At 42.1% G+C, this 27,227-nt stretch overlaps 1 protein-coding gene across 1 annotated transcript; it reads left to right on the top strand.

The window, feature by feature from the left end:
• Positions 1–6,631: 6,631 nt before the first annotated feature.
• On the top strand, positions 6,632–26,945 carry LOC121537005 (basic leucine zipper and W2 domain-containing protein 1-A). The gene is made up of 12 exons (XM_041844717.2): positions 6,632–6,745; positions 7,540–7,613; positions 7,703–7,879; positions 18,801–18,895; positions 19,870–19,935; positions 20,384–20,519; positions 20,925–21,034; positions 21,437–21,607; positions 21,919–22,065; positions 22,285–22,423; positions 25,867–25,989; positions 26,233–26,945. Exons 2-12 carry the CDS (start codon positions 7,550–7,552, stop codon positions 26,262–26,264), a joined length of 1,260 nt encoding a protein of 419 aa, XP_041700651.1. The 5' UTR covers positions 6,632–6,745; positions 7,540–7,549; the 3' UTR covers positions 26,265–26,945.
• The last annotated feature ends 282 nt before the right edge of the window (positions 26,946–27,227 follow it).

Raw genomic sequence — 27,227 nt, 5'->3', positions numbered from 1 at the left:
ATTGTAATATAAATATATATTCCGCCAGTGTCAATATGTGCCAAGGTGAGAGCTTTAACTTTGAATGATGGAACAAAGGTGACTAACTAAGAATTGTCATTCTAAAGTTGTTTTGGGTAATTAATTTGATTATGATTATAAATTATAAGTGGACTGATTGATCTGAATAAGTTATTAATATTAATGCCTAGTGATGTTGACGTTGCAATTAATGGATTAGATATTGATATTGATTATTTTGATTGTTATAATACTTGTGATATGGGTGAAAAAGGTTATGTAAGCTAAAGATATTGACACCATTCTTAACATGTCCTAGATATTATTGTTAAGACAAAGTTTCATATGTTGATGTGTTAGGATACTAACACATATACGGGAAATGCTATAACTAAACAAAAGTGGGGAGCAATGTTTATAAAGAAATACACCCAGTTCACGGAGCTCCAGGACAGTAGGTAAATGAATATGGGAAATTTTGGGAATTTGGGAATCCTGAATGTTTGTATGAAGTTGTTCCTGGGGGTGGATGGGCCTGCAATGGTTACAAAGCCTAATAGAACAACTTGGAGGTTAATTTAGAGGAAAACCTTCCAAACTTGTATCCAATACCTGACTGGGCTCTGGGTCCTCATCAGGATGGGTCAAACAATGAGGAATATATATTGGTTTAAATATATGCATATGAAAAGTAACCACATATGGCAAGGCTAAGAATAAGTAAATGCACATTCTTACATTCATTTAAAAATGTATCTTTGTATTTTTGGGACATTGTTGGAATGTCCCAAAGGGGGGCTTATATGGTAATATTTGATGTATCATTAAGGAAAATGTTGGGAAATGTCCAAGACAGTGTGTAAACATGCTTTAATGGATGTATATATATTATTTTTTAAAGTGTCTGAGCCACGCCACCAATATAATGAGATAAGGGAAAGAGGAAAAGTGCCCATGGCCGTTTGGAGTAAACAACATGTGTTATTGGACTTTGAAAGATAAGAGTGGCGTGGCAGTTAAAGATGTTAATCAGTTATCTTAAGGGGAGTAGCTTTGTAAGCTATGTATACATGACTGTGCATTTGTGTGTGTATGAAAGAGATCTCTGAGCCAAAGAGAGACAGCCGTTCCATGGAGTGGCTCGGCTTTGTTACGCAAATAATAAAGTCTAATTTTTGGATTCACAAGCTCCAGTCTCTTGAGAGATATTTTTGAGTTGACTACTTTTGAGTCAAACATTTCTACGACACCTGTTTGCCTACCTTAATTGTGGGATCTTGTTCCGTGTTAGGCTTGTATGTGTTTAGCCTGAGGACTTCACGTTACGTTGTTTCTTGTTTTGTTTAATGTTTATTTGGTTTAAATAAACATGTGTTCGCATACCACGCTGTACCTTGGTCTGACCCGTCTCTCAACGATCGCGACACAATGTGACAATTATTGGAAAGCAGTCACGGCCCCCTGCATCACAGATGACATGGAATCTGAGCAGTTTCTCGTCATGTTGGCTGGAATGAACTGCTGGAGAGGTGACGACATCCCTGACAAGATAAGAACAGTGAGATGTAATTCAGTCATTTGCCTTGACCCTGGTCGCGAGTATTTGGTTTGGGGTAAGCTACCGAAAACCACTGTTGTGTGTCCTGGCAGTGAGGTGATGACAGAACCTACTACGTCTCGCTCAGCACCACGGGGGATCATGGTGGCAAGGATTGTTATGCCTCTGTCGGGAGAAAGATGGGTCCCACTGAAGCTGATCAACACGTCTGGCCGTCCTGTGTGGCTGAAGCGCAATGTGAAGCTTGCAGATGTCTTCCCATGTGTAGCAATGGAGGTCATGCAAGACGCCGAACTAGAACAGACTGTAGTCCACCTGGTCAGCTGTCCTCAAGCCACGTCTGAGGCCGATGTGACGGGCCACATGAGAGACACACGTTCCACGAAAGAGAAGCTGAGACTGCTGGAGTTGAGTGCTTTGGACCTCAGCTCCTGTGCAAGAGTCATCTGGCTGACCTAGTAGTGCGCTATGAGGATATCTTCTCACGTCACCATCTTGATTGTGGAGAAGCTAAAGGATTTGTTCACAGAATCTGCATGACCGATAACAGACCGTTCCGGCTTCCGTTCTGAAGAGTGCCTCCAAGTCAATACCAGAAGTTGCGGCAGGTCTTAAGCGAGATTGGCTGCGCTCGGCGGCAACGCTCTCTTCAGCACAATGGATCTCACCTCTGGGTTCTATAACATGCCACTGCACGAAGATGACAGGAAGTATTCTGCCTTTTTACAACACCTATGGGGCTCTTTGAATACAACCGTCTACCTCAGGGTCTCTGTAACAACCCTGGAAGCTTCATGTGCATGATGACCAGTATCTTCAGAGATCAGAACTTCATGAGTTTGCTGTGTTACTTGGATGATCTGTTGGTCTTTGGCCCAGATGAGAAGACTGCCTTGGAACTCTTGGAGATGGTCTTCAGCAGGCTTCGTAGTCACAACATGAAGTTGGCCCCAAATAAATGCTTGTTTCTCAGGAAGTCTGTCAAGTTCCTTGGTCACATAACTGATGAACATGGTGTGTCTACAGATCCTAGTAAAGTTGACAGCATCTCTAAGATGAGCAGTGCTGATCTGATGGAATTTGATGATGTGACTCCTTCACAGAAACGGATAAGGTCGTTCCTCTGCATGGTAAACTACTACCAACACTTTGTGCCAGGTTTCTCCGCAATTGCCAGACCTCTCTTCTCGTTGTTGACTGGATCAAAGAGAAAAAAGGGTTGCCAGAAAGTAAAGCACTCCTCACAGTGTCGAAAGTTGAGCGTCACAGACTGGACACGCGAACATGAGCAGGCCTTCGAAAAGTTTAAGACATCTCTAGTAGACACGGTGGTGTTGGCACATCCTGACTTCTCCTGTCCGTTCATGTTGTCGACAGATGCATCCCTGGATGGCATTGGTGCTGTCCTGTCACAGTTGCAAGACGGAGAAACCTGTGCCAGGCCCATTGCATTTGCCAGCAAGTCTTTGTCTCAGTCTCAGAAGAACTACCCAGCTCATCGGTTAGAGTTCCTGGCAAGGAAGGGGTCAATCTGAGCCAAGTTCAGTCACTGGTTGAAAGGCCATGTCTTTACTGTTTGGATTGACATCAATCCACTTACTCACATTATAACCAAGCCGAGGCTGGACGGTTGCGATCAGCACTGGTTGGCCAAGTTAGCCAGTTACGATTTTGACATCAAGTACGTGCCGGGTCCTCAGAATACGGTTGCTGATGCTCTGAGTTGAGTGCCCTTTGTCAAAGGAGTTGGCCACAGACTGCTTCGTGAGCCCTACGAAAACCTCCTTAGTGACGTTCAAGCAATGTCAATCACTTCAGTCCAAGATGCCTTCAGGTGGTCCAGTGATCTCAAAGGCAGCCCCAAATGTGTTAGCAGCCAGGTTATGTACAGTGAGGGAAAAAAGTATTTGATCCCCTGCTGATTTTGTACGTTTGCCCACTGACAAAGAAATGATCAGTCTATAATTTTAATGGTAGGTTTATTTGAACAGTGAGAGACAGAATAACAACAAAAAAATCCAGAAAAACGCATGTCAAAAATGTAATAAATTGATTTGCATTTCAATGAGGGAAATAAGTATTTGACCCCCTCTCAATCAGAAAGATTTCTGGCTCCCAGGTGTCTTTTATACAGGTAACGAGCTGAGATTAGGAGCACACTCTTAAAGGGAGTGGTCCTAATCTCAGCTTGTTACCTGTATAAAAGACACCTGTCCACAGAAGCAATCAATCAATCAGATTCCAAACTCTCCACCATGGCCAAGACCAAAGAGCTCTCCAAGGATGTCAGGGACAAGATTGTAGACCTACACAAGGCTGGAACGGGCTACAAGACCATCGCCAAGCAGCTTGGTGAGAAGGTGACAACAGTTGGTGCGATTATTCGCAAATGGAAGAAACACAAAAGAACTGTCAATCTCCCTCGGCCTGGGGCTCCATGAAAGATCTCACCTCGTGGAGTTGCAATGATCATGAGAACGGTGAGGAATCAGCCCAGAACTACATGGGAGGATCTTGTCAATGATCTCAAGGCCGCTGGGACCATAGTCACCAAGAAAACAATTGGTAGCACACTACGCCGTGAAGGCCTGAAATCTTGCAGCGCCCGCAAGGTCCCCCTGCTCAAGAAATCACATATACATGCCCGTCTGAAGTTTGCCAATGAACATCTGAATGATTCAGAGGAGAACTGGGTGAAAGTGTTGTGGTCAGATGAGACCAAAATGGAGCTCTTTGGCATCAACTCAACTCGCCGTGTTTGGAGGAGGAGGAATGCTGCCTATGACCCCAAGGACACCATCCCCACCGTCAAACATGGAGGTGGAAACATTATGCTTTGGGGGTGTTTTTCTGCTAAGGGGACAGGACAACTTTACCTCATCAAAGGGACGATGGACGGGGCCATGTACCGTCAAATCTTGGGTGAGAACCTCCTTCCCTCAGCCAGGGCATTGAAAATGGGTCGTGGATGGGTATTCCAGCATGACAATGACCCAAAACACACGGCCAAGGCAACAAAGGAGTGGCTCAAAAAGAAGCACATTAAGGTCCTGGAGTGGCCTAGCCAGTCTCCAGACCTTAATCCCATAGAAAATCTGTGGAGGGAGCTGAAGGTTCGAGTTGCCAAACGTCAGCCTCGAAACCTTAATGACTTGGAGAAGATCTGCAAAGAGGAGTGGGACAAAATCCCTCCTGAGATGTGTGCAAACCTGGTGGCCAACTACAACAAACGTCTGACCTCTGTGATTGCCAACAAGGGTTTTGCCACCAAGTATTAAGTCATGTTTTGCAGAGGTGTCAAATACTTATTTCCCTCATTAAAATGCAAATCAATTCATAACATTTTTGACATGCGGTTTTCTGGATTTTTTTGTTGTTATTCTGTCTCTCACTGTTCAAATAAACCTACCATTAAAATTATAGACTGATCATTTCTTTGTCAGTGGGCAAATGTACAAAATCAGCAGGGGATCAAATACTTTTTTCCCTCACTGTATATGTATATATAGTTGTGGAGCCACCTGCTGTATTATTTGAGTAACTGCATCCCTGTGTATATAATATATGTGCACATGATCACGCTGTATCCGCCAAAGAGTTGTTAAACTTTGATGGAGGTATGTATCATGATCGATGCTGCACCCAGTGTTTTCACTTTTAAAATGATATCTAATGTATGTTAGGCTGAAAACCATATTGTTTTATAATCACTATCGATGTTGACATGTTATGTGATAAGATAGCGTTACAGAGTTCTGTCATGTATTTAACATTTTATGGACATTTACTAAATTTGCACGTTGAGTAATGCGAAAGGCTAGCTAACGTTCGCTTGTACTTTCTTTGCTAATGAGGCTAGTCACCTCATGAAGTGTAAATGTATTTTTATTTTATGTTATTTCATGTCACTCAGATTTCTTGGTGGGTTTGCAGTTGTTCTGAAGTTTCTACAGTGTTGTATATGTATTTACAGGTACGTGCTCCCAAATTATATGGAATAATGTTATGTTACTGTACACATGTAGCTCATGTGCTGTGGTGATGTGTTATGGCCGTCAGACGGAGTCATTATAGTTGAGCGCTCCTCTGTAGCTATGTTGTTATAAATGTAATATATAAAATGTATATTATAAATATACATTTAACTTGTATAAAATTATTACACTTCCAGCAAAATAGTTGTTAAACTTTGATGGATATTGCTTGGTGGGTTTGCAGTTGTTCTGAAGTTTACACAGTGTTGTGTATGTATTTGCCGAATAAACAGTGAAAGTGGAACAGCACTGTGTCCTTTGTTGATGAGCCATATAAGAGCCGTTACACTGGTAAAAGTGGATTGGAATGCGTAAGATGTCGCCCTTCTCCGTCGGGGCCCTCTTCTTACTCTCGAGAATTAGGTTAAGGTTAGCTAAAATGCAAAAAAAATATCTACTTTGAAGTCAATTGGACAAAAGCTGTATCCCATCTAGACATGACCAGTGGTGTAAAGTACTGAAGTAAAAATACTTTAAAGTACTACTTAATTCGTTTTTTGGGGTATCTGTACTTTACTTTGCTATTTATATTTTTGACAACTTTTACTTTTACTTCACTACATTCCTAAAGAAAATAATGTACTTTTTACTCCATACATTTTCCCTGACACCCAAAAGTAAAATGGTCCAATTCACGCACTTCTCAAGAGAACATCCCTGGTCATCCATACTGCCTCTGATCTGGCGGACTCATGCAGTCTGGTTTGCTTAATATAAGGAATTTGAAATGATTTATACTTTTACTTTTGATACTTGAGTATATTTAAAACCAAATACTTTTAGACTTTTACTCAAGTAGTTTTTTACTGGATGACTTTCACTTTTACTTGAGTCATTTTCTATTAAGGTATCTTTTACTCAAGTATGACAATTGGGTACTTTTGCCACCATTGGACATGACCGGCTGGCAAATAGGATTTTAATGCCTTCCTGTCGCTGGCCAACACTCCAGCACAGTAGGTGGCGTTAATGAACCTTTAATGAATGGATTCCAACCGCCCCTGTATTTCAAAGAAGAAGAAGATTTAGAAGACGATTGCGCAGCCGCTTCACGTTTCACAGTTTTTTTTTGTCGGGCCAGAGAATTCAGTTCAGTTCTGTCGCAGTAACGTTCTTATTTTTTCGACTGTTTTTGAGAGTAACTTTGATTTCGGTAAGTAGTATATAACAGTAATGTTAATTAACTGGTATGCTTTCAATAGTAGCTAGCTAAATCAATTAGGTTTATTAGCCTCTGCGCAAGTTCGCTTACGCGTTAGCAACCATGCTAGCTATCTAAAGTTAGCCTGCTTACTCTGGCTAGCTAACGTTTAGCTAACTCTGTCAATCATGCATGGCAGGTATGTCTTTATAGTAGCAATAACTAGCTAGCTCGCCTTACAATATGTTACAGATGGCTGGTATTTGTTGATTTTCAGGCCGATTAGCAGTTACCTTAGTCAGTAACTTGCTAGTTAGCGAACGGGCCATGCATGTATTGCATCTCCTAGACCAGGGTACCCATCCGGCGGGCCTTACGCTGGATAGCTAACGTTAGCTAAGTAACGCGTTAGCTACTTTTTCAACAGTCATCATCGCAGTCATGACATGATCAGCCTATGATTGTCAAATAGATAGATAGCTATCTAGCTAGGTATTTATTTGTAACAAGTCATAATGTAGGTAACGTTAGCTAACTAGCTATGATGTAAATTTAACTAGCTAGCTAAAGTTAGTTGACTGCAAAGCCATATGGCTCTAGACTGGTTAACAGCAGTTGCCAACATTGTGTGCTATGGATGACATTGCCATGGGGTTGCTGACTTGTCAATTATTACACTTTTATCCCAAACCAACACCTGTCAATGCCACTTGTACATATATTGTGGTGTTAGTTGACTTACAGGCAACAAGCTTATCTTTCAGCTATAATAATAATAATAATGTCCTCTACTCATTCTCATTCAGGGTGTCTTTTATGAGTAATCAGAAGATTCAGAAGCCAACGCTTACAGGCCAGCGTTTTAAAACTAGGAAGAGAGGTGGGTGTAAACTGAATGTATTACTATCATGACTGGCAATATTCTGTTATGATTTTGTGTCCCTAATGAATGCATTGATCTTTCAACAGATGAAAAGAAGGTGTTTGACCCTACTCAGTTTCAGGAAACCATTGTACAAGGTCTGAACCAAACTGGCAGTGATCTCGACGCTGTTGCGAAATTTCTTGATGCCTCTGGTGCCAAGCTTGACTATCGCCGCTATGCTGAGACACTCTTTGACATCCTGGTGGCTGGCGGAATGCTGGGTAAGGATAGAATAGAAAGGAATGTGTGTTTGTGTGAAAGTCTGTATAATAAGGTAGTGAACGTTATTTATATTGGGGGATACCTGGAGGTAATCGGACCTCTTTGAAGTGAAAATGGATGGCCCTCCCCCTGATGAAAATATATTATTACCTGGCCCTCCCCGAGCGTAAAAAATAATAATAATATATATATATATATATATATATATATATATATATATATATATATATAACCCTCCGCCTCCAAAACAAAATAGCAGGTAATATTAAATCCCATATTAGGCTATCAATGATGTTGCTGTCGTGATTTTTATCAAATCAAACCGTGGTTGAGAACTACAGCTGTGTTCATACCATATTCATTTAAGCGTTAAGGGCATCCACACGACAATAACGATAAATTATACATATCTATAAAACATTAGAGAGCATCCAACTAGAGGAAGGTTTATCGTTCTACAGTAGCCTACACATGTCAATCAACTGATCAAAGCATCCTACTGCACGCTGTAGGCCTATTAATGTGGTAACACAGACCATTCAGTGCTTCATGGTGTGTTTGTTGTCATAGTGACAACTGCAAATAATACCAGCGTAGAAAAATAATATTACATGTAGAAATTCAACAAGAAATGCTGTTTAGCGTGTGCATCTTTTACATGTCATTGCTTGCCTCGTTGCTCAATGGATAATGGATGTCAATTCGTTGGCCTCTTTTTCGCTGCTCAGAACTGTCTGTCCTGTGCAACCATTTTAATAGGCTACATCAGTGCAACAATGTTATCATCACTGGCCAGTGACACACTCTCTCTCTGCAACTTTCCCCGACAATTAATAGGTCTATTTTACATTCAGCAATTAGCAAGAGCAATTCTGCTTCTCTCCATAAAAAGCCTATTAGGCCTAGTATAAAAAAGTTTACGTACACTAAGTTGAATGTGCCTTTAAACAGCTTGGAAAAGTGTGTGCAAGCAAGGAGGCCTACAAACCTCACTCAGTTACACCAGCTCTTTCAGGAGGAATGGGCCAAAATTCACCCAAAGTATTGTGGGAAGCTTGTGGAAGGCTACCTGAAACGTTTGACCCAAGTTAAACAATTTAAAGGCAATGCTACCAAATACTAGTTGAGTGTATGTAAACTTCTGAACCACTGGGAATGTGATGAAAGAAATAAAAGCTGAAATAAATAATTATCTCTATTATTTTGACATTTCACATTCTTAATATAAAGTGGTGATCCTAACTGACCTAAGACAGGGAATTTTTACTACGATTAAATGTCAGGAATTGTGAAAAACTGAGTTTAAATGTATTTGGCTAAGGTGTATGTAAACGTCCGACTTCAACTGTAGCTGTTAGGGTAAGTGGGTGTGTCAGTGCTGTGTGTAAGTTCACTATGCAAACAATTTGGAATTTAACGCAAAGCTTCTAAAAACAAAAATTGATGCAGTCAGTTGCAACTGTACTTTTAGCTAAGAGAGACTGGCATGAATATTATTGATATTAGCCCTCTGATTACGGTGAAGAGCAAGACCGCTTAAATGTCCTGTTTTGAATGCTTCATGCCGAATAACAGTTTTATCTGTCACATGCGCCGACTACAACTGGTGTAGACTTTACTGTCAAATGCTTGTTTACGAGCCATTCCCAACAATGAAGAGTTTAAAAATAAAATGGTAACGTGGAATAAAATACACAAGTATGGAGCTATAGTTGAAGTCTGAAGTTTACATACACCTTAGCCAAATACATCTAAACTCAGTTTTTCACAATTCCTGACATTTTTAATCCTAGTAAAAATTCCCTGTCTTAGGTCAGTTAGGATCACCACTTTATTTTAAGAATGTGAAATGTCAGAATAATAGTAGAGAGTGATTTATTTCAGCTTTTATTTATTTCATCACATTCCCAGTGGGTCAGCAGTTTGCTCAATTAGTATTTGGAAGCATTGCCTTTTAAATTGTTGAACTTGGGTCAAATGTTTCGGGTAGCCTTCCACAAGCTTCCCACAATAAGTTGGGTGAATTTTGGCCCATTCCTCCTGATAGAGATGGTGTAACTGAGTCAGGTTTGTAGGCCTCCTTACTCGCACACGCTTTTTCAGTTCTGCCCACAAATTGTCTATAGGATTGAGATCAGGGCTTTGTGATGGCCACTCCAATACCTTGACTTTGTTGTCCTTAAGCGATTTTGCCACAACTTTGGAAGTATGCTTGGGGTCATTGTCCATTTGGAAGACCCATTTGCGACCCAGCTTTAACTTCCTGACTGATGTCTTGAGATGTTGCTTCAATATATCCACATAATTTTCCTTCCTCATGATGCCATCTTTTTGTGAAGTGCACCAGCCCTCCTGCAGCAAAGTACCCCCACAGCATGATGCTGCCACCCCGTGCTTCATGGTTTGGATGGTGTTCTTCGGCTTGCAAGCTACCCCCTTTTTCCTCCAAACATAATGATGGTCATTATGGCCAAACAGTTCTTTGTCCCAATGTGCAGTTGCAAACCGTAGTCTGGCTTTTTTATGGCGGTTTTGGAGCAGTGGCTTCTTCCTTGCTGAGCGGCCTTTCAGGTTATGTCGATATAGGACTCGTTTTACTGTGGATATACAGTGGGGAAAAAAGTATTTAGTCAGCCACCAATTGTGCAAGTTCTCCCACTTAAAAAGATGAGAGGCCTGTAATTTTCATCATAGGTACACGTCAACTATGACAGACAAATTGAGAATTATTTTCTCCAGAAAATCACATTGTAGGATTTTTTTATGAATTTATTAGCAAATTATGGTGGAAAATAAGTATTTGGTCACCTACAAACAAGCAAGATTTCTGGCTCTCACAGACCTGTAACTTCTTCTTTAAGAGGCTCCTCTGTCCTCCACTCGTTACCTGTATTAATGGCACCTGTTTGAACTTGTTATCAGTATAAAAGACACCTGTCCACAACCTCAAACAGTCACACTGCAAACTCCACTATGGCCAAGACGAAAGAGCTGTCAAAGGACACCAGAAACAAAATTGTAGACGTGCACCAGGCTGGGAAGACTGAATCTGCAATAGGTAAGCAGCTTGGTTTGAAGAAATCAACTGTGGGAGCAATTATTAGGAAATGGAAGACATCCAAGACCACTGATAATCTCCCTCGATCTGGGGCTCCATGCAAGATCTCACCCCGTGGGGTCAAAATGATCACAAGAACGGTGAGCAAAAATCCCAGAACCACACGGGGGGACCTAGTGAATGACCTGCAGAGAGCTGGGACCAAAGTAACAAAGCCTACCATCAGTAACAAACAGGATCAAGCCTGACCTGCTGAGGAGTGACGGACTCCATCCTAACTGGAGGGGTGCTCTCCTCTTATCTACCAACATAGATAGGGCTCTAACTCCTCTAGCCCCACAGTGAAATAGGGTGCAGGCCAGGCAGCAGGCTGTTAGCCAACCTGCCAGCTTAGTGGAGTCTGCCAATAGCATAGTCAGTGTAGTCAGCTCAGCCATACCCATTGAGACTGTGTCTGTGCCTCGACCTAGGTTGGGCAAAACTAAACATGGTGGTGTTCACCCTAGCAATCTTATTAGGATAAAGACCTCCTCCATTCCTGCCATTATTGAAAGAGATCGTGATACCTCACATCTCAAAATAGGGTTACTTAATGTTAGATCCCTCACTTCAAAGGCAGTCATAGTCAATGAACTAATCACTGATCATAATCTTGATGTGATTGGCCTGACTGAAACATGGCTTAAGCCTGATGAATTTGCTGTGTTAAATGAGGCCTCACCTCCTGGTTACACTAGTGACCATATTCCCGTGCATCCCGCAAAGGCGGAGGTGTTGCTAACATTTACGATAGCAAATTTCAATTTACAAAAAAAAAATGACGTTTTCATCTTTCGAGCTTCTAGTCATGAAATCTATGCAGCCTACTCAATCACTTTTTATAGCTACTGTTTACAGGCCTCCTGGGCCATATACAGCGTTCCTCTCTGAGTTTCCTGAATTCCTATCAGACCTTGTAGTCATAGCAGATCATATTCTAATTTTTGGTGATTTTAATATTCACATGGAGAAGTCCACAGACCCACTCCAAAAGTCTTTCGGAGCCATTATCGACTCAGTGGGTTTTGTCCAACATGTCTCTGGACCTACTCACTGCCACAGTCATACTCTGGACCTAGTTTTGTCCCATGGATTAAATGTTGTAGATCTTAATGTTTTTCCACAAAATCCTGGACTATCGGACCACCATTTTATTACGTTTGCAATCGCAACAAATAATCTGCTCAGACCCCAACCAAGGAGCATCAAAAGTCGTGCTATAAATTCTCAGACAACACAAAAATTCATTGATGCCCTTCCAGACTCCTTCTGCCTACCCAAGGACGTCAGAGGACAAAAATCAGTTAACCACTTAACTGAGGAACTCAATTTAACCTTGCGCAATACCCTAGATGCAGTTGCACCCCTAAAAACGAAAAACATTTGTCATAAGAAACTAGCTCCCTGGTATACAGAAAATACCCGAGCTTTGAAGCAAGCTTCCAGGAAATTGGAACGGAAATGGCGCCACACCAAACTGGAAGTCTTCCGACTAGCTTGGAAAGACAGTACCGTGCAGTACCGAAGAGCCCTCACTGCTGCTCGATCATCCTACTTTTCCAAATTAATCGAGGAAAATAAGAACAATCCAAAATTTCTTTTTGATACTGTTGCAAAGCTAACTAAAAAGCAGCATTCCCCAAGAGAGGATGGTTTTCACTTCAGCAGTGATAAATTCATGAACTTCTTTGAGGAAAAGATCATGACCATTAGAAAGCAAATTACGGACTCCTCTTTGAATCTGCGTATTCCTCCAGGGCTTAGCTGTCCTGGATCTGCACAGACTCTGCGAGGGCCTGGGATCGGGAGAGACACTTAAGTGTTTTAGTACTATATCTCTTGACACAATGATGAAAATAATCATGGCCTCTAAACCTTCAAGCTGCATACTGGATCCTATTCCTACTAAACTGCTGAAGGAGCTGCTTCCTGTGCTTGGCCCTCCTATGTTGAACATAATAAACAGCTCTCTATCCACCGGATGTGTACCAAACTCACTAAAAGTGGCAGTGATAAAGCCTCTCTTGAAAAAGCCAAACCTTGACCCGGAAAATATAAAAAACTATCGGCCTATATCGAATCTTCCATTCCTCTCAAAAATTTTAGAAAAAGCTGTTGCGCAGCAACTCACTGCCTTTCTGAAGACAAACAATGTATACGAAATGCTTCAGTCTGGTTTTAGACCCCATCATAGCACTGAGACTGCACTTGTGAAGGTGGTAAATGACCTTTTAATGGCGTCAGACCGAGGCTCTGCATCTGTCCTCGTGCTACTAGACCTTAGTGCTGCCTTTGACACCATCGATCACCACATTCTTTTGGAGAGACTGGAAACCCAAATTGGTCTACACGGACAAGTTCTGGCCTGGTTTAGATCCTACCTGTCGGAAAGATATCAGTTTGTCTCTGTGAATGGTCTGTCCTCCGACAAATCAACTGTACATTTCGGTGTTCCTCAAGGTTCCGTTTTAGGACCACTATTGTTTTCACTATATATTTTACCTCTTGGGGATGTTATTCGAAAACATAATGTTAACTTTCACTGCTATGCGGATGACACACAGCTGTACATTTCAATGAAACATGGTGAAGCCCCAAAATTGCCCTCGCTAGAAGCCTGTGTTTCAGACATAAGGAAGTGGATGGCTGAAAACTTTTTACTTTTAAACTCGGACAAAACAGAGATGCTTGTACTAGGTCCCAAGAAACAAAGAGATCTTCTGTTAAATCTGACAATTCATCTTGATGGTTGTAAAGTCGTCTCAAATAAAACTGTGAAGGACCTAGGCGTTACTCTTGACCCTGATCTCTCTTTTGACGAACATATCAAGACTGTTTCAAGGACAGCTTTTTTCCATCTACGTAACATTGCAAAAATCAGAAATTTTCTGTCCAAAAATGATGCAGAAAAATTAATCCATGCATTTGTTACTTCTAGATTAGACTACTGCAATGCTCTATTTTCCGGCTACCCGGATAAAGCACTAAATAAACTTCAGTTAGTGCTAAATACGGCTGCTAGAATCCTGACTAGAACCAAGAAATTTGATCATATTACTCCAGTGCTAGCTTCCCTACACTGGCTTCCTGTTAAGGCAAGGGCTGATTTCAAGGTTTTACTGTTAACCTATAAAGCGTTACATGGGCTTGCTCCTACCTATCTTTCCGAGTTGGTCCTGCCGTACATACCAATACGTACGCTACGGTCACAAGACGCAGGCCTCCTAATTGTCCCTAGAATTTCTAAGCAAACAGCGGGAGGCAGGGCTTTCTCCTATAGATCTCCATTTTTATGGAACAGTCTGCCTACCCATGTGAGAGACGCAGACTCGGTCTCAACCTTTAAGTCTTTACTGAAGACTTATCTCTTCAGTAGGTCATATGATTGAGTGTAGTCTGGCCCAGGAGTGTGAAGGTGAACGGAAAGGCTGGAGCAACGAACAGCCCTTGCTGTCTCTGCCGGGCCGGTTCCCCTCTCCACTGGGGTTCTCTGCCTCTAACCCTGTTGCAGGGGCTGAGTCACTGGCTTGCTGGTGCTCTTTCATGCCGTCCCTGGGAGGGGTGCGTCACTTGAGTGGGTTGAGTTACTGACGTGATCTTCCTGTCTGGGTTGGCGCCCCCCCTTGGTTTGTGCTGTGGTGGAGACCTCTGTGGGCTATACTCGGCCTTGTCTCAGGATTGTAAGTTGGTGGTTGGGGATATCCCTCTAGTGGTGCGGGGGCTGTGCTTTGGCGGAGTGGGTGGGGTTATATCCTTCCTGTTTGGCCCTGTCCGGGGTTTCTTCGGATGGGGCCACAGTGTCTCCGGACCGCTCCTGTCTCAGCCTCCAGTATTTATGCTGCAGTAGTTTATGTGTCGGGGGGCTGGGGTTAGTTGGTTATACCTGGAGTACTTCTCCTGTCTTATCCAGTGTCCTGTGTGAATTTAAGTATGCTCTCTCTAATTCTCTCGTTCTCTCTTTCTCTCTGAGAACCTGAGCCCTAGGACCATACGTCAGGACTACCGGGCATGATGACACCTTGCTGTCCCCAGTCCGCCTGGCCTTGCTGCTATTCCAGTTTCAACTGTTCTGCCTGCGGCTACGAAACCCCTACCTGTCCCAGACCTGCTGTTTTCAACTCTAAATGATCGGCTATGAAAAGCCAACTGAGAGACCTGAGCCCTAGGACCATACGTCGGGACTACCGGCCGTGGTGACTCCTTGCTGTCCCCAGTCCGCCTGGCCTTGCTGCTATTCCAGTTTAAACTGTTCTGCCTGCGGTTATGGAACCCCTACCTGTCCCAGACCTGCTGTTTTAAACTCTAATGATCGGCTATGAAAAGCCAACTGAGATTTATTCCTGATTATTATTTGACCATGCTTGTCACTTATGAACATTTTTGAACATCTTGGCATGGTTCTGTTATAATCTCCACCCGGCACAGCCAGAAGAGGACTGGCCACCCCTCATAGCCTGGTTCCTCTCTAGGTTTCTTCCTAGGTTTTGCCTTTCTAGGGAGTTTTTCCTAGCCACCGTGCTTCTACACCTGCATTACTAGCTGTTTGGGGTTTTAGGCTGGGTTTCTGTACAGCACTTCGAGATATTAGCTGATGTAAGAAGGGCTATATAAAATAAAATTGATTGATTGATTGAGTAACACACTACGCCGCCAGGGACTCAAATCCTTCAGTGCCAGACGTGTCCCCCTGCTTAATCCAGTACATGTCCAGGCCCGTCTGAAGTTTGCTAGAGTGCATTTGGATGATCCAGAAGAGGATTGGGAGAATGTCAGATGAAACCAAAATATAACTTTTTGGTAAAAACTCAACTCGTCGTGTTTGGAGGACAAAGAATGCTGAGTTGCATCCAAAGAACACCATACCTACTGTGAAGCATGGGGGTGGAAACATCATGCTTTGGGGCTATTTTTCTGCAAAGCGACCAGGACGACTGATCCGTGTAAAGGAAAGAATGAATGGGGCCATGTATCGTGAGATTTTGAGTGAAAACCTCCTTCCATCAGCAAGGGCATTGAAGATGAAACGTGGCTGGGTCTTTCAGCATGACAATGATCCCAAACACACCGCCCGGGCAACGAAGGAGTGGCTTCGTAAGAAGCATTTCAAGGTCCTGGAGTGGCCTAGCCAGTCTCCAGATCTCAACCCCATAGAAAATCTTTGGAGGGAGTTGAAAGTCTGTGTTGCCCAGCGACAGCCCCAAAACATCACTGCTCTAGAGGAGATCTGCATGGAGGAATGGGCCAAAATACCAGCAACAGTGTGTGAAAACCTTGTGAAGACTTACAGAAAATGTTTGACCTGTGTCATTGCCAACAAAGGGTATATAACAAAGTATTGAGAAACTTTTGTTATTGACCAAATACCTATTTTCTACCATAATTTGCAAATAAATTCATTAAAAATCCTACAATGTGATTTTCTGGATTTTTTTTTACCCATGATGAAAATTACAGGCCTCATCTTTTTAAGTGGGAGAACTTGCACAATTGGTGGCTGACTAAATACATTTTTTCCCCACTGTAGATACTTTTGTACCTGTTTCCTCCAGCATCTTCACAAGGTCCTTTGCTGTTGTTCTGGGATTGATTTGCACTTTTCGCACCAAAGTACGTTCATCTCTAGGAGACAGAACGCGTCTCCTTCCTGAGCAGTATGATGGCTGCGTGGTCCCATGGAGTTTATACTTGCCTACTATTGTATTGTTTGTACAGATGAACATGGGACCTTCAGGCGTTTGGAAATTGCTCCCAAGGATGAACCAGACTTGTGGAGGTCTACAATTGTTTTTCTGAGGTCTTGGCTGATTTCTTTTGATTTTCCCATAATGTCAAGCAAAGAGGCACTGAGTTTGACTGTAGGCCTTGAAATACATCCACAGGTACACCTCCAATTGACTCAAATGATGTCAATTAGCCTATCAGAAGCTTCTAAAGCCAATACATCATTTTCTGGAATTTTCCAAGCTGTTTAAAGGCACAGTCAACATAGTGTATGTAAACTTCTGACCCACTGGAATTGTGATACAGTGAATTATAAGTGAAATAATCTGTCTGTAAACAATTGTTGGAAAAAGTACTTGTGTCATGCACAAAGTAGATGTCCTAACCGACTTGCCAAAACTATAGTTTGTTAAGAAAAAATTTGTGGAGTGGTTGAAAAATGAGTTTTAATGATTCCAACCAAAGTGTATGTAAACTTCCAACTTTAACTGTATATACAGGGAGTACCATATAGCCTATGCATGATTATGCAATCATTTGGATCAGTTATGTATCTTTTTCTCTATAGTTAACATGGTCCAGAAAGGTCCAGTCAAGTTTGGACACACCTACTCATTCAAGGGTTTTTCTTTAATTGTACTATTTTCTACATTGTAGAATAATAGTGAAGACATCAAAACTATGGAATAACACATATGGAATCATGTAGTAACCCAAAAAGTGTTATACAAATCAAAATATATTTGAGATTCTTCAAATCGCCACCCTTTTCCTTGATGACAGCTTTGCACGCTCTTGGCATTCTCTCATCCAGCTTCACCTGGAATGCTTTTCCAACAGTCTTGAAGGAGTTCCCACATATGCTGAGCACTTGTTGGCTGCTTTTCCTTCACTCTGCGGTCCAACTCATCCTAAACCATCTCAATTGGGTTGAGGTCAGGGGATTGTGGAGGCCAGGTCATCTGATTTCAGCACTCCATCACTCTCCTTCTTGGTCAAATAGCCCTTACACAGCCTGGAGATTGCTAATTCATTGTCCTGTTGAAAAACAAATGATAGTCCCACTATGCGCAAACCGGATGGGGTGGCGTATCGCTGCAGAATGCTGTGGTAGCCATGCTGGTTAAGTGTGCCTTGAATTCTAAATAAATCACCAGCAAAGCACCCCCACATCATCATACCTCCATGCTTCTCGGTGGGAACCACACATGCGGAGATCATCCATTCACCTACTCTGCATCTCACAAAGACGGCGGTTGGAACCAGAAATCTCACATTTGGACTCATCAGACCAAAGGACAGATTTCCACTGGTCTAATGTCCATTGCTGGTGTTTCTTGGTCGAAGCAATTCGACGATGAAGGCCTGATTCACACGGCCTCATCTGAACAGTTGATGTTGAGATGTGTCTGTTACTTGAACTCTGAAGCATTTATTTGGCCTGCAATTTCTGTGGCTGGTAACTCTAATGAACTTATCCTCTGGTGCAGAGGTAACTCTGGGTCTTCCTTTCTTGTGGCGGTCCTCATGAGACCAGTTTCATCATAGCACCTGATGGTTTTTGCGACTTTAAAGTAATGGACTGTCGTTTTTCTTTGCTTATTTGAGCTGTTCTTGCCATATTATGGACTTGGTCTTTTACCAAGTAAGGCTATCTGCTGTATACCACCCCTGCCTTGTCACAACACAACTGATTGGCTCAAATGCATTAAATAACTTTTTTTAACAAGACACACCTGTTAATTGAAATGCATTCCAGGTGACTACCTCATGAAGCTGGTTGCGAGAATGCCAAGAGTGTGCAAAGCTGTCGTCAAGGCAAAGGGTGGCTACTTTGAAAAATCTGAAATTATAAAATATATTTGGATTTGTTTAACACTTTTTTTGGGTACTACAGGATTCCAAATGTGTTTCATAGTGTTTGTTTTCACTATTATTCTACAATGTAAAAATAAAGAAAAACCCTGGAATGAGTAGGTGTTTCCAAACTTTTGACTGGTAAACCTTCCCCCTGACTGAAATTGAAAAAGCATGACCCTCCGGGTACAATTGCGTACATTTCAACTGTCCCTAACCTTCACTTTTGTTTTCTTCTTTTTCAGCCCCAGGGGGTACCTTGTCAGATGACTTGACCCGTACAGAGTTCTGTCTCTTTACAGCCCAAGAAGACCTGGAGACCATGCAAGCATATGCTCAGGTACACTTGTGCAATGGAGTTTATTGGTTTAGCAATAAAGAGCTGAAGATGATGATGCCTTGACTTGTCTCTTTTTTTGCTTCACTACATTAGTAACTGTGGTTCAAACCCCTTTCCCTCTTCTACTGAAGGAAAAGGTTGATTATGATACAAGTTTTAACGATGCATCTTTCCTACAATGGCTGAAGATGTAACATTTGTGTCTCATAACGCCACTCCGAGAGAACGTTCGCTTAGTGCGTCGTTGAGGTGCGTGTCGATACTGATAGGATCGAAAGAAAGGCAGTGCTGCTCTCGGTTCAGCTTTCTCCATTCAAATCTTACCTTAACATTGTAATTATTCCACAATACTAACGCTGGATCAGGCCCTAGAGAGATTTTGGCTGCAATTATTGAGGTGGCTTATCCTAATGCTTACCCTATAATAATGCATTAAATCAAGATTTTGCACATCATTGCGCACATGGTAGGCTACACATGAAATATATTGAGGCAAAAATTAGACTAGCCAAATAGCAAAATAAAACTAGATTGAATGAACAGAAAATTGCTTTCAATATCATTGAAATACAGTATATAGGCCTATGTAACCTATACTGTTGGTGGGCAATTTATCTTTTAATGCAGTCATCTCGGTTTTCATTTGAAGCATGTTTTTTATTCTTCACTTGTCAAAGGCATTGGCAACTTTGTATTTGTAGTCAATTTCGTTGTGAAGTTATCGGCGGTCACAGAGACTGAAAACCATGTGATTCTATGTTTAGCAGAGATCTGTGTGTAAAGTGACATGGGAGGGCAAAAAAAGCATCTAACATAACACACTTAGCTGTTCTATGGGTGGTGTAGTTCAAGTGCAACTTTAGTGACAATGGTTTTGGGAAACCGCTCAGTTTTAACGAAGGTTCTAATAATTAACTTAGCCATAAGATGCTTTTGGGAAACCGGCCCTGACTATATTCCCTGTCGTTACCTAGGTTTTCAACAAGCTAATCAGGCGTTACAAGTACCTGGAGAAAGGGTTCGAAGAGGAGATCAAGAAGGTGAATACATTCTTGTTGTGCAGCATTGTTCAAAATGTTGCATTCTCTTTTCTGTTGGATCTTTCTGTTGTCACCGTAGAGTTATTCAACTCATTGCTGCTTCCCAATTGACCCCCATAGGGCTTTGGTCAAAAGTAGTGCACTATAAAGGGAATAGGGTGCCATTTGGGATACAGACTTGATAGACTACATTATTGAGCCTGGCATGAGACTTTTGCTCTAGAATATGCAATTCTTTCAACTCTTGGCCGTATGTTCCATAGTGTTATCCAGTTCAAAGTACAGCATTCTATCCAAAGTATACTCTTGTCTTTGGAGAATGTGCAATTCAAGTTGGGTAAGGATAGAATGGAATATTATTGTATTCCATCCTTATACTAGCATTCTATTGTATTCCATTCTAACTTTCAGTGTTTGAGTTTCCCTCTTGTTCTTATCTCTTGTTCAGTTGCTGCTGTTCCTAAAGGGGTTCACTGAGTCTGAGCGCAACAAGCTGGCCATGTTGACTGGCATCCTGCTAGCCAACGGCAACATCTCAGCCTCAATCCTCAACAGCCTCTACAACGAGAACCTTGTCAAAGAAGGTGTGCAGCAGTGCCAACTCAATAGGACAAAGATTGAGCCTAGTCCTGGACTAAAAATCACTTTCAATAGAGATTTTCCATTGAGTATTATTTTAAATCTAGGACTAGGCTTAATCTGTGTCTGGGGAAACCAGACTATATACTTACAAGCTCATATACAGTTACTTGTGAAAAGGACTTGTAGGGACTTAAGTCAAATGAAAGTTGCAAACATTCACTGTAAGATGTTAATTTACCTAGGGCGTATTTATTGTTTTGTCTCGTACAACAGTCCTTGTGTGTGAAATTGCTTAATTTCTGTTTTTACTGGGCAGGCTTGTAAAACCTCTGGAATCATGTCCTGTGGAATCTGGCTTTTCACCTGGTAGACCTAAAATAAATGGTTTCCCATCTTTCTTTACCCAGGTGTCTCTGCGGCCTTTGCTGTGAAACTTTTCAAATCCTGGATCCATGAGAAGGACATCAACTCTGTGGCTGGAAGTCTCCGTAAGGTCGGCATGGATAACAGGCTTCTGGTGAGTGAGACCACCAATTATGTGGGTGATGTCCAATCTGAAGCCCTGCTAGCTTTCCTTGGCTCAGCGTAAACAATCATTGGGTAGCAGGGAAGTTAAGAAAAGGGAGCTCTCAGAATACAAAGGTTCTGTCTTTCCTTGATTCCTCGCATCCTATCTCCTCACCTTCTCAATTGTATCGGAGAAGGTTCAAGGTCCCTCCCTTCTGACTTCACCTCTTTCCAATGGGTTTTGATAAGGAAGCGGTAAGAGGATGCAAGAAATTTAGGGAAGGTTAATTTTGAGAGCCAAGGAGAAGCTGCTTTATTTGGACAGGGCTTAAGCATAAAGATGCAATATAGTAGCATGTGTTCTACTTAATTCTGTGTGGTTAAGCCCATTTCTACACCTTGTGTCTTGCAGGAGCTGTTTCCTGCCAACAAGCGGAGCTGTGAGCACTTCTCTAAGTACTTCACAGATGCTGGACTCAAGGAGCTGTCGGACTTTGCCAGGAACCAGCAGGCCATCGGGTCCCGTAAGGAGCTTCAGAAGGAGCTCCAGGAACAGATGGAGCGCGGGGATGCTTTCAAAGATGTGAGTCCAAAGCCTGGCTCTATGCTGATTGCTGCAGGAGCACTCTGGTTGAGTTCCATTCCCTACCCTTAACCCTTCAACGGTGCACTTGCTCTCATTGTCCCTAATTGATTTAGATGTGTTGGATTGGTTTTAGCATGGGAAGTGAATTTGAGCATACTTGGGGTAGAGAATCAGATCAGTCTCTGTGTTGAAGGATAGTTTTCGATCATGATTCCTCATTTTGTTAGCATGGGATGGACATGAAATGCCCAATAACCAGAAACAGTTCTTACTTATGGACTTACTTTCATACCCTCCTTTCCCTCCAGATCATTGCCTCAGCCAGGGAGGAGATGAAGAAGAACAACATCTCAGAGCAGACCATGATCGGCATCGTGTGGACCAGCGTTATGAGCTATGTGGAGTGGAACAAGAAAGAGGAGCTGGTTACAGAACAAGCCATCAAACACTTGAAGGTGAGCTACTTGGCTGATTGGTTTGCACTGATTTCAGAGCCATCACTTCCACATCTAACTAGATATGAGTAGTGTGGAGAGAAACTTGAGTACACCTTCTCTGCAGGATTCTCACAGTCAGACAGCGTAGGTACATGGTGCTCCACAATGTGACGGAAGTGAGTCATATTGTGCTGCTGGATTTCATGACTTGTGGAAACACCCCCTGTCTCTCCATAGCAATACAGCCCCCTGCTGAAGGCGTTCACATCCCAGGGAGCCTCTGAGATCCTGCTGCTGGTGAAGATGCAGGAGTACTGCTATGACAACATCCATTTCATGAACTCCTTCCAGAAGATCGTGGTCCTGCTCTACAAAGGTAAAAGCGATGCCTCTGCTTGGCACTCAGCATTTAAGGAGATGGATTGGGGGAAAGGCCCTGGGACAGACTAGCTTCCTGTCCAGGGGGTGAACTTGTGTATCAAGCTGCCTTACGCTACAGAAACAGGACATAGGCTCCTGCCCTTATGGGTTGTTCTGGCTCGGACAAGGTTTACTTACTTAGACAAAGGAAAGGAGAACAGTGAATAGCGTTGTCTGTGTCCTCCGTCCTTGGGAATGTCAGAGGGAAGGACCTAGGATCCTTGTATCCAGTGAGCTTTGATTCCATCTTCTGACCTCGCATTGACCGTAGCCGCCAAAACCTTCCCACTGTGCTAATCAAAGCGGGATCTGCATTGACTACCATAAAAAGTGGGCGTTCCTATTCCGCTTTGCCCAGCGGAGCAGAATCAATGGCCATAGTGAAAGCGGTGGAAATACTGCTTTATTTTCTACACTTCCTGTTCTGCTTTGCTCAGCCAACCTGAGCCCACCAGAAAATGTTGGAGGGACAGTGGTCAGTTTTAGATTCAAATATGAGAGATGGGACATTATATGCTCTAGGGCTGACCCCATTAAGTCGATTGCTTGGTCAATAGGCTGTTGGTCGACCAAGATTTCTTAAGTCGATCATTAGCAAAAAAAATGTAATGTTTCATGGTGTACAAGACACCTATCTGATTCGAGCCTGTCTGAGTGGATTGATCCATTGAAGCTGTGGGGATGACTCAGTCCGTCACTCTAAGACATGTGCTACTGAAATTGTATATGGTTAAGGACAATGGTGCAACACTAATACAAATAATATTATTTTATAACAAATGCGCTTTCTGCCGCGTCTGATAGCAGTCGCGGTCTGCAGTTCTGAAACATAAGTGCACTGTTGAATTGACAACTTTTCCTAGACCATGTTGCTATGTGCATAATAGCAAAGTTAACCAGCATATTGGTGTTGAGAACAATGTGGCGGAGGCAGCAGCGGAGTTAGGAGATGAGAACATCCCTTGCCTTAATTGACAAAGAAAAAGTTAGGAGAAACATAAACCAACTGAATTAGGCTATTGATTGATTATAGACCTAACTGTTAAATGTGCCTGGTTTTTATAAATCATCCATATACACTACATATACAAAAGTATGTGGACACCCCTTCAAATTAGTGGATTCGGCTATTTCAGCCACACCCGTTGCTGAGAGGTGTATAGAATCACGCACACAGCCATGTAATCGCCATAGACAAACATTGGCAGTAGAAGGGCCTTACTGAAGAGCTCAGTGACTTTTAACGTGGCACTGTCATAGGATGCCACCTTTGCAACAAGTCAGTTGGTCAAATTTCTGCCCTGCTAGAGCTGCCCCAGGCAACTCTAAGTGCTGTTATTGTAAAGTTTAAATGTCTAGGAGCTACAACTGCTCAGCCACGAAGTGGTAGGCCACACAAGCTCACAGAACGGAACCGCTGAAGCGCGTAAAAATCACCTGTCCTCGGTTGCAACACACTGCCGAAATGGGTTTCCATGGCGAGTAGCTTAAGCCTAAGTTCACCATGTGCTGGAGTGGTATAAAGCTCGCCGCCATTGGACTCTGGAGCAGTGGAAACGCGTTCTCTGGAGTGATGAATCACGCTTCACCATTTGGCAGTCCGACGGACAAATCTGGGTTTGGTGGATGCCAGGAGAACGCTACCTGCCCGAATGCATAGTGCCAACTGTAACGTTTGGTGGAGGAGGAATAATGGTCTGGGGCTGTTTTTGATGCTTTGGGCTAGGCCCCTTAGTTCCAGTGAAGGGAAGTCTTAAAGCTACAGCATACAAGGACATTCTAGACGATTCTGTGCTTCCAACTTTGTTGCAACAGTTTGGGGAAGGCCCTTTCCTGTTTCAGCATGACAATGCCCCTGCGAGGTCCATACAGAAATGGTTTGTCGATCGGTGTAGAAGAACTTGACAGGCCTGCACAGAGCCCTGACCTCAACCCCATCGAACACCTTTGGGATGAATTGGAACGCCGACTGCGAGCCAGGCCTAATCGCCCAACATCAGTGCCCGACCTCAATAATGCTCTTGTGGCTGAATGGAAGCAAGTCCCCGCAGCAATGTTCCAACATCTAGTGGAAAGCCTTCCCAGAAGACTGGAGGCTGTTATAGCAGCAAAGGTTCTACCAACTCCATATTAATGCCCATGATTTTGAAATGAGATGTTCAACGAGGAGGTGTCCACATACGTTTGGTCATGTAGTGTATATATCTACAGAAATAAGACTGATCCTGCTTTTGTTGCCTGTTTGAGTGTTTGGTTAATAGCCTACTTATTCCGTGAGCACCAAGCATCACGCAACCACACGGCGGATAAATAATTTCACAAATGTGGCTGTTTTCAATCTTTGCTATGTTGTAATGAAGGCTTTACACTTTTTTTGGGGTTGGAACAGCCTTCCTGATATTACTTATTTAGTGTTTACACTGTTCCAAATTGTCAGAAATTATATTTGTAATAATAACCCTCCTTTTTCTTGATCCCTAGAGTGCATCCTGTTTAGTCTTAATACTGTTACTTACTTAGGCCTATATTTAAATTATTACATAGGCTACTGTATCAGTCATTCATTTGTTCATGTCATCACACAGCATACGAGTTTTATTATAAAATGAAGCAACCCTTGAATAATTAGCGTGAACAATAAATAAACCATTCCATTTTGGCAATTGCATTCACGAATGCACGCAACTGTTTTTAATCTTTGCTGTAATAAAGGCTTTACAAACAAAACAACGTTACAACTAACTCTGGTACGCTTATTTATTAGTGTTTACATTGTTCCAAACGTTCAGAATAATTATGTTGTAATCTAACAGCACCTGTTTGGCACACAATATGCACGCATCACTTGCTCCATATCTACTTTTTCTTGATCTCCAGTATTTTCCACAGCTAGTCAAATTTATTCCACACGTCTGACTTCCCCTTTATCTCCTGAGTAACCAGTAAACATTCCCCCGTTTCTAGTTTGTCATTTCCTCTGCATCCATTTTGCTCTCACGTGTTATGGGTGCTAGACACAGTCACTCGCTATCATTTAATTTCTTACCCAAGTCTGAGCCTGGCTCAATCAAATGAAATAAATTGCAGTCATACTCAATTTAGTCATTTGTGTGACTTAATTTTTCATCAGACAGTGCGCTTATGGCATCAGACAAGCTCAGTGCATATCGTTGATTTGGATAAAACACAGGATGTGTCCTATATAAGGAAAAATACAAGTTAACATTTCGGCCAATCTAAGCAGATTTCTGCGTTAGTGTGTGAATGCAAGGTTGCCTAGCAGATTCACATCAACACATTTTAGTTGGTCATAATTGTCTTTGTCAAGTGGCCATAACTGTATCTTTATCCCGGGATGACTGCCGGTTTGTAATGATCATGTTGATTTATTTTTCCCAGCGGATGTTTTGAGTGAGGAGGCCATTCTGAAGTGGTACACCGAGGCCCACGTTGCCAAAGGAAGGAGTGTTTTCCTGGAACAAATGAAAAAGTTTGTGGAGTGGCTCAAGAATGCGGAGGAAGGTGAGCATGGCTTACATTTTACATTACAGTTGAGTAATTTAGCAGAAACTCTTATCCAGAGCGACTGAAAATCAGTTAAACTATAGTAGATACAATAACCACCTCGCCATCATTGCAGGTAAAGCCTTCAAAATAGCCGCTTGTCCCATTGTCTGATGTGACTGAGCATGTAGTTTTGTCTGTATTCACCATAGCACATTTGTCTGTGCATGCAGTTGACTTGAATCTCATCTGTTTTTTCAGAATCTGAGTCCGAGGAGGAAGAGGCTGACTAAAGAACCTCAAGCCAAATCCAAGGCTCGTTTTCTTTTTTAGAATAATGAAATAACGTCTTTTTTTTCTATTCTACCTCCTCAACTACAACCATAATGTCTAGATGTAATTTAAGGGCTTTTACATCATGTTCATTTTTTTACTAATAAAGTTTACACTTCTGGATAGCAAGAATCATGAATACATTGTCCCTTGACACACTTAATAATTCCTAATTTGAAGGGAAAGACATGTTGCCACATTTGTAAAAACGTCCCCCTTAACTCACCCAGCCCCTCTGTTGGTATGTATCTGTGTTTTATGAAAGAATGTTCCCTTTTTAAATTTGACTATTCATTCCGCTGGCATGATTCATAGCTATCTGTTACGGTAGTTGGACTCTTATTTGCCTGTGGTTTATACATAAATGCTCACTATTTAACTCCTTTTGCATTTTTGTGACATGTCCAGATAATCAGATTTTAAATTGAATGCCAGACTAGAACTCTATTATCCACACTAGATGAAGTTATAGCTACCAGTCTACTGAAAAGGTACTGGTGGTGTAAACAACCATTTAAAATGAACTGTAATCGCTCTTTGACATCTTCTGTAACACTGTGCGAGATTTAATTTTGGTTATTGTTATAATTTCTTTACCCTGATATCAATTTGACTTTTTAAAATAAAATTCAGTACTAGTATTCAGTGTTGATGTAATTACTCTCTGAGCTTGTCATTCTGAATAGTGTTCTCTCATTAAGCTTCTTAAATGACCCTCTGCAGTAATTATGGAAAGGTGGGGCATAGAAATCTTGTCAATGTAACCTCAAAATCTGAGGGATTTGAAAATATGGATTATGTGCCTTGTCTGTTTAAGAAGATGGTAATCTATGGGAGGTTTGTGTAAATTATTTAAATGATCCATTACTAACTTTGAGATATATATATATATATATAGCTGTTAATTACAGTGGGGAGAACAA

Source organism: Coregonus clupeaformis, chromosome 23 (assembly GCF_020615455.1).
Source record: "Coregonus clupeaformis isolate EN_2021a chromosome 23, ASM2061545v1, whole genome shotgun sequence".
Lineage (NCBI taxonomy): Eukaryota > Metazoa > Chordata > Actinopteri > Salmoniformes > Salmonidae > Coregonus > Coregonus clupeaformis.
Note: the sequence above shows the minus strand (reverse complement) of the source record. Positions and strands in the feature narration are given on the sequence as shown.